A 13,529-nucleotide genomic window follows, 5' to 3' on the forward strand; every position below is an offset into this window, starting at 1 on the left:
AGAATTTAGAAGAGAGATATACAATTACAGTTAGAAATAGTACCCGCTAAGTAAAATATTTAATAAATATGTAACAGTAACAGTTTCTGTCATTAGAAACGAGTTTCAGTGTTTGTAAATTATTCGTGGCAATATAAAGATAAATACATTATCAAACACCATTGTATTTCGTTTATTGAATACTAGATAGTATATTTTATATTCGCAAATTTCTACTAAAATTATTTTTAGAATACCCCATTCAATTGAAAATATTTCAATCCGTTGATGTTTTTTATTTGTTTTTATTTCAAAGCTAATATTTTGTCTAAAGTTAATTTTCGATCAAATTATGATTACTGTGATGAAATTAATTTTGATTATGATAAACTACTAGTGATTTATTTTAAATGATTTAAAACTAGAAATATTTTATTTTATTTCACTTACCACTGTATATAAGATTTCTTGCGTAATTTGGTGCTTTGCTATAATATTTATTGAAATCATCAAGAAAATGAATCAAGTGATAACCTTGCTGTACTAACAAAGGTCCAGTCCCAGCTATGTACGAATGGATGGAACGTAAATGAAAATCATATGTAAATGAATGTAGATGCATACTAATTTTAATTTTATCACATGCATCCACGAAACTTAGCATAAACTGTAACAAATTAAAATTTTGTTATATTCTTTAATTAAAAGAAACAGATGAGAAGTATATTATTATTGCATATCAAAAAAATAAAAAAAATTAAGATCTTATTTTTCTATGAAATTAAATTATAAATACACATGGAATCATAATTGAAGTTTGTAATAAACTTTATAACATATTTAGTTTAATATCAAAAAACAGTGCACAAGAAAATAAAAAAGTCAGATAACTTACTTGATTCACTAAAGCGCTACTGGCTTTTGTTTGAAGTCGACTGCATTCAATAATATGTAATTTAACAATGAAAAATGGTTGTGATAAGTGAATTTCAAATAGTAATACTCCTCCAAGCATAGACTTTTTGAGATAATAAGATTGTTGCTGAACTGGTTCTTCAAAACTGAAAAGTAATATTAGTTAATTATATAAATATTATTTCGTGAGATAATTTTCAGAGAGGTGAATGGGACGTATTGAAAATTTATAGAGTTAAACTAGTGTTTCTAAATTATATTCCTATTAGCATTGACATAATATAAATATCAACATTTTTGAAGGCAGATTAAGATATTTAAATTTTAGCAGAGCTTTACCTATTATCAGGTGATTCTATTTGCACTGAACTAAAGCCTAATGAGTGAAGATATTGCTTGTATTCTGACAACATCAAACTGCACAATTCTTTATGCCATTTTATAAGGTTTGTTTGTTCATCTTGACCTTTTTGCATTTGTTGTGATAGTTGTTGACATACGTTGATGCCTGCATTTAAAGACGATTGTGCCGAAAGTGAGTGATCTCTTGTAGCCGCAGACTGTAAGCGCCATGAAGGTAAAAATAATAACGGTGTGTGGCAAAAGTGTATTAAACGAGAATATTGTTTAAAAGTATTTAAAGCGATGATTGAGATTGGGATATTCGGAGCAGCATTTCGATTTTGCCACATTGCATATAGCTTGTTCAAATCTTCTGAAAATTGTAAAATAATTATATCAGTATTGAGCTCCAAAATTTAATCGTGCTGTTTTACCGTATAAAATTTATTATATCGTAATATTAATATTGTAATATATTAATATTTAAATAGTAGAAAAATTAGTCATATGTAATAAATAGAATAAAATTTAATTTCATTTCTTCATTTACCTTTCACCTTTTTTTCGCGTAATCGCAAGTCTTGTAAATCACAAACTGCTTTTATCGTCGGATCTATATTGCTATGAAAGTAATTATTAGGTTTTACATCACGCATTGTTTGACCAATTACTTCATTCCATGAAAATTGATTATGTTTTATATTTTGCGTTCTGTTATTCAATCTTATCCACTCTTTCCCATCGTTGTGTGGCACAGCAGAAAACTTTGTAAGACCTTCCATGTCCATAATTTGCAAATATTGTGAATTCGCATGTTCCCTTGAGAAAATTGGTCGATGGTGGAATATACCTAATTTTTGCATTATTACGTTTGTAAAAAAGTTTGATCTTGATGATAGCCACGTGCCCAAATTTGTAGTTTGCTTTATTAATTTTTCAGATTTCTCTTTTGACCAATTATACGTATAAAGAGCTATCTACAAAGTATAAAAAGTATATAAATTATAAAAAGCTATAATGGTACAATGAAAAGTAATTTCACCTATTTATAAGTATTTACATATATTTCTTTTAACTTACATTATCACTTCGAACTTCCGCAAGTAATATTCGTTGTCTTGATACGAAATTAGATTCTAATATCAGTGGATTAAACTTTTGCAAAAGTTTTTGATCTGTAATAAACAATTGCTATATTTACTTGTTAACTTTTTAATATTTCTTATACTAGCAGTTTTAATGGATAGTAGTCAAAAAAAGACCTCTATCTTGTGGCTATAGAAAAATTACCTTTTGGGATAAGTAATTCTGGCTGTACTGTTTTGCTGAACGAAGCTTTCCATTGATGAAAGTTTCTAGCTATTAAAATACATTTAGTGTAGGTACCTTGTACATCCTTACTAAAATCACATGGTATGTAAACGGGAAAATCTAACTTCCCTTCATTTTCTAACACAGAATAGTTATTATTTTTTAGTTTAGTTAATAATTCCTCATTTGAAATATATTTTTCGATGAAGGGTTGCCTGTCTTTTAAGACAAAAGATCTGCTGGATGTATCCGGTGCTTGACCTTGTATAATAGCTTCTAACTCTGTAATAATCGTAGATATAGGATGTCTGTGATTAAGAATTACTTCATGTCTTTTTACCGATGGAACTCCAATTTCTAAAGCAAATCGAAACCATTGCGATAACGTTACACAGTAGATACTGTGTAGTTTTCCCTCTTCACCTGACTCGAATCGATCAATTGTTAAATCATGCATTATTTTTGGCAAAGCATCAATTTTTACCGAAGTTTGATTTTCTTTATTTTCAATAGGTATCTCTTGAACATCTTTTGTAAGTGGTTCTGTCAGAGGAGTTAACAAAAATTTATATTCTGTAACTAAGTCCCAAATTGCATGTTTAACTGCGGAACATAGCTTTTGTAATAAAGATTCAAGATTAACTCTGCCTTGTTTCCAAATTTTAAATTCGATCAAAGGCGGTGATTCCGCGGAACTTTGATCATAAATTGACGTTGATACGATACTTTTAAAATCTTCTACGTTTATCGTTTCAGGGAAACTATCTATCGGGAATTCGTTTTCTAATAATTTTATAGGTTCACCGTGTTCTCCTGTAATTGCCAAAGCTATACAAGCGATTCCTATACTCCCACTGGAGTGACTTTGATTACACAGAAAGATGTCTGATTCAGAAACTCTTTTAATAGATCCTTCGAGTTGTGAGTAATCTTGAAAATGATATTCTGGTCTGTTATCAGTATATTTTGGTATATACAAAAATTGAAGTATATTCTGACGCAAATAAAATTCTAAAGCAGTTATGTATAATACGCAATGCTTCTGTATATTTAAACGTATGATAGATTCTGGCGATTTTGGCGGTTGAATAAAATGAACGTCCGCAGGTGTCAATTTACACATCGGATTTCTTGCTAACATAACAGAAAGAACTTCCAGAACTGCATCGTCTAAGCGATTTTGTAGAACTTGTACCAAATCGCGTTTAACTTCCGGTCCCGCGTCGGAAATTCCATGTACCATTAAGATTATCGAATCTTCAGTTTTATTTAAAACGTTTGATTCTTTTTCGCTAAAAGATCGAACTCTAGGTCTTGTATCATTTGCCGTGGCATTATCATTCAGCTTAACTTGTGATAGCGAGACTACACTATTGCTCCGAGAAACAACAAGCTGTTCATTACTTTCCGATAATTTGTTTTGTAAAGTTTTTCCATCGCTAATTTGTTCGTGTAATCTTAAGTAAAACACGTTTTTATTATTTTCTTGGTATACGAACATATTACTCCGGTTACTAACAGCAAATCTATTAAGCACACCGTGTAGAGCTTTTATACCTCGAGAAAGGCCTGATCTCCCTGGACCAGTTTTTAATCGAGGATGCAGTCGAAAGGTAAATTTCCAAACAACACGACATCGAAACATTCCTGGGGTGAAATTTTGTATTAAATCTCTACTTTGTACAGCATTACTAAATTCACTCGTCGTCTCTGATTTCCAGTTATAATCTTCGCTTGATTCTGTTTCTAGAAGTTCCGAACATTTACTTGTTTCGTGAAGATTTTGCAGAAGTAAATATTGGTTTACTCGACGACAAGTACTCTTTATTTGAGAGACCAACATTTCTTGAGTATGCCAATAACTATTTACTTCAGGTGATATAATCTCTAAAAACCTATTGATGATAACAATTTTTATTATGGTTCACTTCTAAGATAGTTTTGATCTTTACATTTCATGTCAAACATATATAAATAAAAAGGATAATAAATTGTAGTTAGTTTAAAAATTAAAAAAAAAATTGATAGTAGTAGTTTACAAAATTTTGAGCAACCAAACATATCAACCAATCTTCAATTTTTAGAAAGAATTTTCAGTTGATACGTATATATATAAACATATCTAAAATTAGAAGCAAAGAATCGAATTTTTATTACCAAATAGTTGTTAAAAAATTTCCTATTTAAATTTGTATTATAAAATTTATGTATCTACATAAGCAAGCAGTTCATCTTAAAATATAACGAAACGAAATTATTTTATGTTTTGCTTTAAGAATATTATTACTTACCTACAATGAAAGTAGACACTGACATAATCATTTTCAACGTTTAAGATTAACCAAAAATTGGGTAAGGAACTTTTACGATTATCAAGATCTATTAACCATTGAAATCTATTTTCCGACGTATTGCTTTCTTTAAATCTGTCCTCAGTATTTTGGTCTTCACATATTAAATTAACACCGTCAGAATAAGATTCCTCAGATTTAATGTGTATATTAGGGTTATTTTCTGTACAACAGCTGTTGTTTTCTTGTTGTAGCTCTTGCGGATTTTCTTGCTCCGGATTTTTTAGGGCACTATCTGGAATATTGACGATATTAAAATTGATAACTTTTCTAACAGACTTTTCGTGTTATGCGTTTTAATCAAGTTTCAAATTCTATGTACTACTAAAAAACATCCTACAGTAAATATTATACATATTTAGTGTTATAAAACGTTTTTGAGAAAAATACATACTTTTTGTGTTTGATTCCTTTCTCTCGTTCTTAGACTGTTCTAGTACTATATCGCTCACTTTTTCCATATTTTTTACAAAATAAAATAAGTTTCCTTCTTGACGAATACAATATTTATAAATCTGAAGTTTCTTTAACTCACTTATAAATTTTGGTTTGCTATCATCCGAGGGGAATACAAAATATAAAGGAACTTTTTCCACTTTGCAGCTAAATCTATCCGTTGATTCCGAAACGTGATTCGCTACGAAATTTAAAACGTTCTCGTTTATAACGGGTTGATCTAAGAACGCGGTTGCGGTTTCATCTTGTAACAACCACTCAATTTCATCTTTTAAATTGCTTATAGCATTGTGTTGGCTTAAAGGTAAGTGAGACATTTTTTCTTGAAAGAATTCGTTTTTAGCATTATTTTCTAAGCTACTTCCACTTTCCGTTCGCAAACTGCCTATAGGCGAACCACTACAAAAAGATGTTGCTCTTAAACCAGAATACCGTTCTAAGCTTACTTCCAATACTTCTTTTGGGAGATTCAAACAAATGATGTCCAAAGTGATTTTTAAATCAGCTAAGCTTAAGCCAGCTATATTTCCATCTTTATAGTCTTCCATCTTTTGCAAAATTTCCATGAAACACGTTGGCAGAGATTTAACAGGGATGCTACTAAGACCAGATCTAGATTGGAATCTAATAGAACAACTCAACTGTAAGAATAGTGGTTGCTCTCTTCCAAAAATGCTTTTTCGCTGGAAATCACTGTTGACAGATTCCATAGAACCATGTCGTGAAATTTTCGGAACTTTGTTGACATTTGCGCCTGGCCACGTTACATTCCCTGATTATACAATTACAAATCAAACATTTATTTATCTATTACCTATTTATTAGACATGTTAAAATTATATTAAGAGTATATATTTCTACGTAATATTAAGGATTATTTAATTCGAAATATTATTATGCTTGTTTATTTTAAATAATTAAATATCAGTTGTAGCATTTTTATTTTATATCGGTCAAAATTATTTTCTGATAATCAAAACCGAAAACGAAAGAATATCCTTTCCTATTAATTCCTTTTAAGTCGGAAGTTTGTTTTAAAAATTATTTTGTATTTACCTTTTCCATTGAGATTGCGTGATGTACCATCAATATTTATTGAATGAAACATAAGATTCTCTATCTCATCGTCATTGTCTGATTTTTGCCCTTCTATAAGATCCTATTAAATATTAAGATTAATTACTTGATTAATTAATCTTATTTATTAATTACTACTACATTATTTTGGTAACAAACCGTTTCATGTTCTGACCAAAAGGGTGAACAATAATAAAATTCAGGGTGTGCAGGTACAGGCCTAAAGGCAACTGTAATTATCCTTTCAAATTTTTCTTTAATTAAATTATGCAATGGCTCAACATCGTTACACGTGGAAGGATTTAGTTCGCCCAATAAATTTTTATCCGATAATTTGCTCAAATGTCTGCATACAGATCGCAAATAATTTGTTATATTAATTTCAATTAGAGTTTCTTCGCATTGTTCCACTGCAGCTTCCATATCATTGTAAGTAAGAGGTTGTTGCAATACCAATGATTTGTAAACTGCAACTACATAGCAATGACAGTGAGCCAAACTTAATACCTTGCAATGTTCCACAAGACTTCGTTGATCTGTTGTATAGAAAATTATCATTATTTTATATCAATCGTCAAAACATTAACGTCATAGCTTAACTATTTAAATATCAATTAAACTCTAATTATCCAAATATTAACATCAAACTACTATCGGTTGATTAATGGAATCAAGAGATTAATAATCAAGAAGTCAGGCATTAAGTAAACATTATTGTAAGAGTATACTGTTCAGGAAACTATACAAAAATCAATGTTATTTGCACTTTTATTTACCACTTGCAGTATTGTCGGAGTCCTCACTTTTTGGTTCCGGAGTCGGAGGTTTTGAATTATAATCAGATTTTAATTCGATGAAATCTTTACATTCCTGCTGACCAACTCTGAACGTGTGATCTTGATAAATATCCTTATTATGCGAAATTTTTAATTTATCGACCAATGTGTCGATCAACAAAGCCAGCGAACAATCATATACGTAAACTGGAATAACGAGAGATTCTTCGCAATCGTGAAATCTCCTCTGCGTATCTGTGTTTATTATACTGTCCTCGATACACTGACCATATAATATCGACTCGTTATTTTCTAACGATGGAAAATCGGTTACGTTAATATCCATCGCGGTAGCTTTTGAGTACGTATCGTCTTCATTTAAATCCATATTGAATATGGTAGATTCGCCATTCCTTTCGGAGTTGTTGCTTGCTGATTGCTCTTCTGTATACGAAGAAGACGTAAATAAACGTACAACGTCTTTTTCTGATGCAGGTAATATCGTGATAATTACATGAGTTGTACTAATTCCTTTGATAAAACATTTCCAACGTGGATAAGAATTGAACTCAGCGTTGGAAGAGAGCCTCTCTAGAAATAGTTTTAAAATCAAAAGATACGTATCCATAATGTATGAGAGTTGCTAGAAAAAAGTTTGTATAATTTCGATAATAAAGATAATACCTTTTTCAGAAAAAAACGGTAAAGGTGGACCACCGACTCGACGCCTGTCAAGAAGCATTTTTGTGAATCTTTGTGATTCAGCAGAAGTTAATAAAAGTTCTTTATTATGTAACTGTTTCATATGTTCTAAGAAATTATCCATTAGTATTTTATTTGCACTTCCCTGTCCCTTATCGTTGCCAATTGTACCTTGAAATAATGTGATAATATAATATGTAATCCATTGTTGATAAGCTCATTTTAGTAATGGAATATAATATGTATCAAGTAATAGAATACAATCGAAAAAAATTTTAAGTGAAAACAAAAGGCTTTCGTGTATGAATATTTGTTATTTTATCTTTCTTTGTTTTACTTCTTACTTCAATTATATTACGTTTTAAACCGAGGAAAACTGTATAACTGTACGAAGTACGAATATTAAAGAAATGATCGAATAAAATTTTTACCATCAGCAAACATAGAAAATAAAAGCTCGGCTTGTTGACATTTTGGCAAGATATTCAATGTGTCGAAAGAAAAATGCATCATGTATATCCTTTCATCGATAGTTGGTAAACCTTCGCATGATTCTTCCACGGTGCAGCTATTAGTTTTGATGTTTTTGTTATATTTTTTCGGTAGTTTGACATCATGGTGGGGGACTTGTCCATAAATAATTTCTGTATTTTTTTCGTTCGGTATTACTTGACTTAATAAGCTCAAGTACTCCAAAGTTAATAACGCATTGATGCATTCCTCATCTATCCGAGCAATCTAATAACGAAATATAACATTATTAGGAAAAAGGAAAACGATTTTCAACCTGTAAATTTCATGAAATTCCGAAATTTCTAGAATTATCTCATATTTTCGTATTACATTAATATGCTTCGAAATAATATGTGAAATTAACACTAGATGCACCGACCCGATCAAAATGGTCCATTTGCAATTTTCTAAAAGCAAATTTTCGATATTCATAAATACTATGGTCTGCAATTGTTTGTGTTTGTTTCCTTGCATGCTTATTTGTATTTGCGTCCATACTACAAACTTTTTATTTTTTATTTTCGAATTACATATATTTCAAGCTACATAACACTAAGTATATCTAAAAGGATCATTTGAATCTCTGTACATAATATCATACACAAAGTATCCGATTTCAATCTATATACACATATGTCTTTATACTTGTATATATATTGTAATATGCATGTTACAAATTATAAATTATCTATAGTATGATGATCACGACGATAGGTATAGCATATCTAATATATTTTTTTATGGAAGGGAAGTAAAAATAGGAAATATGCTAAAAGATTGTGAGACACATGTGGTGTCAGATTATTTTTCATTTTATACAATATTGATATTACACAGACAACGTATTAAAACATCGGTAATATTTGTGAAGTATAAGATAACAGATCTTATAAAGTTTTAATATGTAATTATTAAAAAAAGATTAAATCTTTTACGCATAAAAAATATAAATAATTTAAATTTGTTAACGTTTAAAGTATATTTAAAATTTTATATAAACGATTAATTTATTTTTATTCATTTATTTATACATAATCCTTGCCTTGCGGCTTAAGATGACTCGCAGCTTACCTTATTCCTACTGTATGCTCGTCTCAAATGATTAATTTATTTTCAATTACTGAAATCTTTTAAACCTTTAAATTCTTTAATACACAAGAAAAAATGGTATACAAATTTGGTAGATAATTATAATAGATAGATGTGTAAATATTTGAACAATAATGAATATCATAAGAAATATTTATTTCAAGTTTCAAATAATGCAGTTTATAAAAATTCGATTTATTTGAAAAATACAAAGAGATACAAGTGTTTTGACCGCTTAAAATAGCACGACAAATAAAACTGAAAAAACAATATTCGTAAAGAAAGTATATTTATAACGCACAAAGAATATTATCGACTAAATTGAATCGCACGAACAATTATACGCAGTTAAACGCTTTCACGATAAGAACCGTTTTAAAAGATTTTATCGCTATTGCAACATGCCTGTCCAGCAAGGTATTAAGAAGCGCCAATAGAATGATTCCACGAAAGCTTCACTTATCTTCACTTACGTTACTGATACATCTGTAGTGAAAAGATATTCTGCAGATAAAGAAGACACGAATAAAGAAACGAGGAACTTCAGGGATCAGGATTAAGTTGGAGGAGTTGAATCTCACTTTAATTCAAAGCGTAGAGACCACTTCTCCACTTGAACCATGAACCCCTATCTTCTATATATTATTCAATTCTGATGCTTCGTTTGAATTTCGATTTGGATATCGATTTTGATATGACGAGAAATATCCATTTCTTACGAAAAGATGATAATCAACAAGACCTTGAGCTGGAAGAGTTAGATCTGGCAAGTTATCAGAGCGCTGCTGCTCACTGCCTAGATCCTCACTTCCAACTGCAAGTCATGCAGATCACAGCCCATGCAACGCCCATGCAGTATCAACGAAGGAAATCAACTTCTTTTTGCCAGCTCACCTAGAAATCTTTCAAGAGATTTCGGTAAATTTGTAATCTCTACTGGAAAAAAACCTCTTTTTATTCACCAAATATCGATTGCGTATTTGAATTTTGATAGAAAAACATTTTTTTAATACAGTAATATGTGAAACGTTAAATAGAACTATAAATAACACAGTGTACGCAAGATAGGATAAAAATTTGTAAATAAGTAAAAACAATTAAATACTAATATATTTGTTAATGGAATAAACTTACATTGTTTCTGCTACGAAATATGTATTGCAATTGTACTATGTTTTATTCAAATCAAATTTTAACATATTTATCTTCCGATTAATTTTAAATCGATCGCATTAATTTGAAAATTAAAATACTTACTTATGTAGGATCACAATTTTATCAACATATTCCAATTCAAATCGATATGTAAAATCATATATTATGAATCTGCAACATTTTTAGCCAATTATAAAATATACACATACAGTTTCATAATTTTTTAGCTTCTCGATATTTTTGTGATATTGGACCAACGTTTTCTTAACATACCTGACCCCCGTAGTAACAAAATGTAACAAAACTAAAGTCAAGAACTACTACCAAAGAATTATTTCAAAATATCACTGGTTAATTTCACCGACACTTGGGAGCTTCCCAGAAGAACCAATCGCAATTATTTTGTGGGCAAATACTAAAGATCTTTATCACTCTTTAAACGTTCCACTCACATAAAACCGCAAAGATGCTTTGTGCATATACGGTACGATACGAACGTTAGAAAACCTCCTATATAAAAAAATGTAATCAGAACACTAATAAACAGTCGACTACGTGGTGAGCTTTATATATACCTGAGCTAACTGATAGAAAAATCTTGTTCTGAGTACCCTCATCGATATCGAAGCCCCACCTCAACAATGATAACGACACGTAGTGATAGACAACTTTATACACATATTGCTCCTTATTTTTGCCGGAAATATTACTTTAGTAGTCTTCTTTTACTATTTTTTTATCTAATATTGCAAATAACACAAACTAAATATAAATATACAAGTTATACAAACTTATATAAATATATAAAGTAAATCTAATAAATATGAACCTATATAAAAAAAATTTTGAAAATTATTAAATTATTCTATTCTAATTCTAATTATAAATATTTCGTTTCAAATATGAAATATATGAACTATTATATTATTTTTCCACTCTATTAAATTGAAATAATTAAAAAAAAGTAAAATAGTAACATATAAAAATAAAATGATAAGACAACTATGGAATTAAATAACGAATTGTTTCATAACAATTTTTCAATATTGTTAAATAAAAAAGCCGAATTAAAGATGGCTTGACTGAATTTTCTAAAAAAAAATGTGGGAGAAAATGAAATAAAGCCATAATATATGACCGTTACGGTTTATCAAAAGAGACTTAAAAAATAATACTATCTTTTCCTATTCGTCATTTGTCAATATATGTTTAAAAAAATCTTTATCTTATTATTGAGTATATGATATCATACGGCATTTGTAATAAGGTTAACGAAATTTTTAATTTCCAAACGATTTCTTTGTCATAAGCAGAAATATCGTGACGATATAATATATGTATATAATTTAGGGTAAATACATATTCGTGTAACTTTTTGTAACATGAAAGCAATATAAAAGGTGCAACTCTGTAACAGAAAAATCATATTTAACTTTTTAATATATTTGAAAATGATCTTCAAATGTTGCAAATAAATTGATTTCAGGCTAAAGATGCCTACAGATACTGATGAAATCTATTATTATACCTAATAATAGTGTAATATCTTAGATTTTTTGGCGTTAGCTTGAGTTGATTGATTGTGCTTATCATATTTAGAGAATTTACTAAAACACGATAGTAGTTTACATACGACTATTTATACACTTCCCAAAAAAAAAGTATTGGAAAACAAAATATACCATTGATTCTTGTGTTTTATATATTTTAACACTGATGTGATCATCACCACAAAGAATAGTAAAGAAACGTACAGGAGTAGAGTAGAACAATTAATGAAATTGTTCATACATATCAATAAATATGGGGCTTTGTTAGGGAATATATAAATAGAAGATGAATGGTAAGCAGCATACGGAAAAAAGACGTTAAATTAAAGATTTCATAGACGGTACAGAACATACAGGATCAGAACAAGGTAAAGTAATAAACACAGGATAGGAAACAGAAATAATAGAAAAGAATGGCAAGCGAAAACATATCGACAACTGCACCTTGAAGTTTGGTCTTTTGATGATTCGTAATCACCTTCCAAGCAACGAAACCTTAGATAACTTTTATCTTACATATAAAGTATATTTATAACAAACATAGATGAAAATTCTTACTTTCTACTTTTGTTACAGATAAGGTAAGAAACTAAATTATACAATTTTATAACAAGATGTAATACGATTAAATTTGTTTATTAGTTTCGTTTGACATTAGCGAAAAATACTTTTAACCTTATATATAAAAGATATATCTTCATCAACGAATTATATAAAATGATTTTATGTCAAAAGATTAATATCTAAATGATTAACTTCAATTGTAAAGCTTAATTGAAATTTCTTTGTTTATCCAAAAAGTTGCAACTGTATTATTATCTTAAATAGGAATAAAATTGAAAACAAAATAGATAACATCACACTGTGACCATTGGTAACCAGTTAGAATCAAATCTTATCCTGTATATTTTTGAAGAACATCATTATGGCTATATCATTTTATGTATTAACATCATAACCAAAGAGAAGATAAGATTAAAGATAAATCAAATCCATTCACGTTCAATACCAAATGTGTTTCATAAAAGAAAAAAAAAGGAGACTGAATTAAGTTTGTTCGTGTTTTTCTAAAAAAAAGCGCTAAATTTACTTATACAATCAATGATGCATATACAATTATATTGTACTAGTCCCTATAAATGTAACAAGTCATTTAACTTACTTATTATTATAATATTCTTTGTCCTGTTACGGAAAAATTTAAGTACGTATAATATATTTATAATATATTTCTACCGAAATTGTTTGATAATTTCTCGTACAAAAAGTCTTTAATCTTTCAAAGCAGATAGTTAAAAATTAAATGCAGTGGA

The 13,529-nt window shown here is 29.2% G+C and overlaps 1 protein-coding gene and 1 long non-coding RNA gene across 4 annotated transcripts in view; both read right to left on the reverse strand.

Annotated features, from left to right (window-relative positions):
* The window catches only part of LOC132913412 (KICSTOR complex protein SZT2-like), a 29,266-nt gene that overhangs the window by 1,576 nt on the left and 14,161 nt on the right, over positions 1-13,529 (reverse strand). For all 3 annotated transcript variants that reach the window (XM_060971739.1, XM_060971738.1, XM_060971741.1), the window contains 13 exons: positions 8,341-8,647; positions 7,892-8,080; positions 7,208-7,798; positions 6,591-6,967; positions 6,411-6,513; positions 5,293-6,126; positions 4,839-5,133; positions 2,527-4,442; positions 2,317-2,411; positions 1,787-2,213; positions 1,234-1,609; positions 875-1,040; positions 430-646 (listed from right to left, as the gene is read on the reverse strand). In XM_060971739.1, the coding sequence (XP_060827722.1) occupies positions 430-646; positions 875-1,040; positions 1,234-1,609; positions 1,787-2,213; positions 2,317-2,411; positions 2,527-4,442; positions 4,839-5,133; positions 5,293-6,126; positions 6,411-6,513; positions 6,591-6,967; positions 7,208-7,798; positions 7,892-8,080; positions 8,341-8,647 (5,893 nt within the window). The remainder of the gene's footprint in view (positions 1-429; positions 647-874; positions 1,041-1,233; positions 1,610-1,786; positions 2,214-2,316; positions 2,412-2,526; positions 4,443-4,838; positions 5,134-5,292; positions 6,127-6,410; positions 6,514-6,590; positions 6,968-7,207; positions 7,799-7,891; positions 8,081-8,340; positions 8,648-13,529) is intronic.
* LOC132913489 (uncharacterized) lies at positions 9,647-12,542 on the reverse strand. The gene is made up of 2 exons (XR_009659385.1): positions 10,940-12,542; positions 9,647-10,837 (listed from the first exon to the last, which is right to left on the reverse strand). It is a non-coding gene; the product is annotated as an uncharacterized LOC132913489 (long non-coding RNA).

Source organism: Bombus pascuorum, chromosome 13 (genome assembly GCF_905332965.1).
Source record: "Bombus pascuorum chromosome 13, iyBomPasc1.1, whole genome shotgun sequence".
Classification (NCBI taxonomy): Eukaryota; Metazoa; Arthropoda; class Insecta; order Hymenoptera; family Apidae; genus Bombus; species Bombus pascuorum.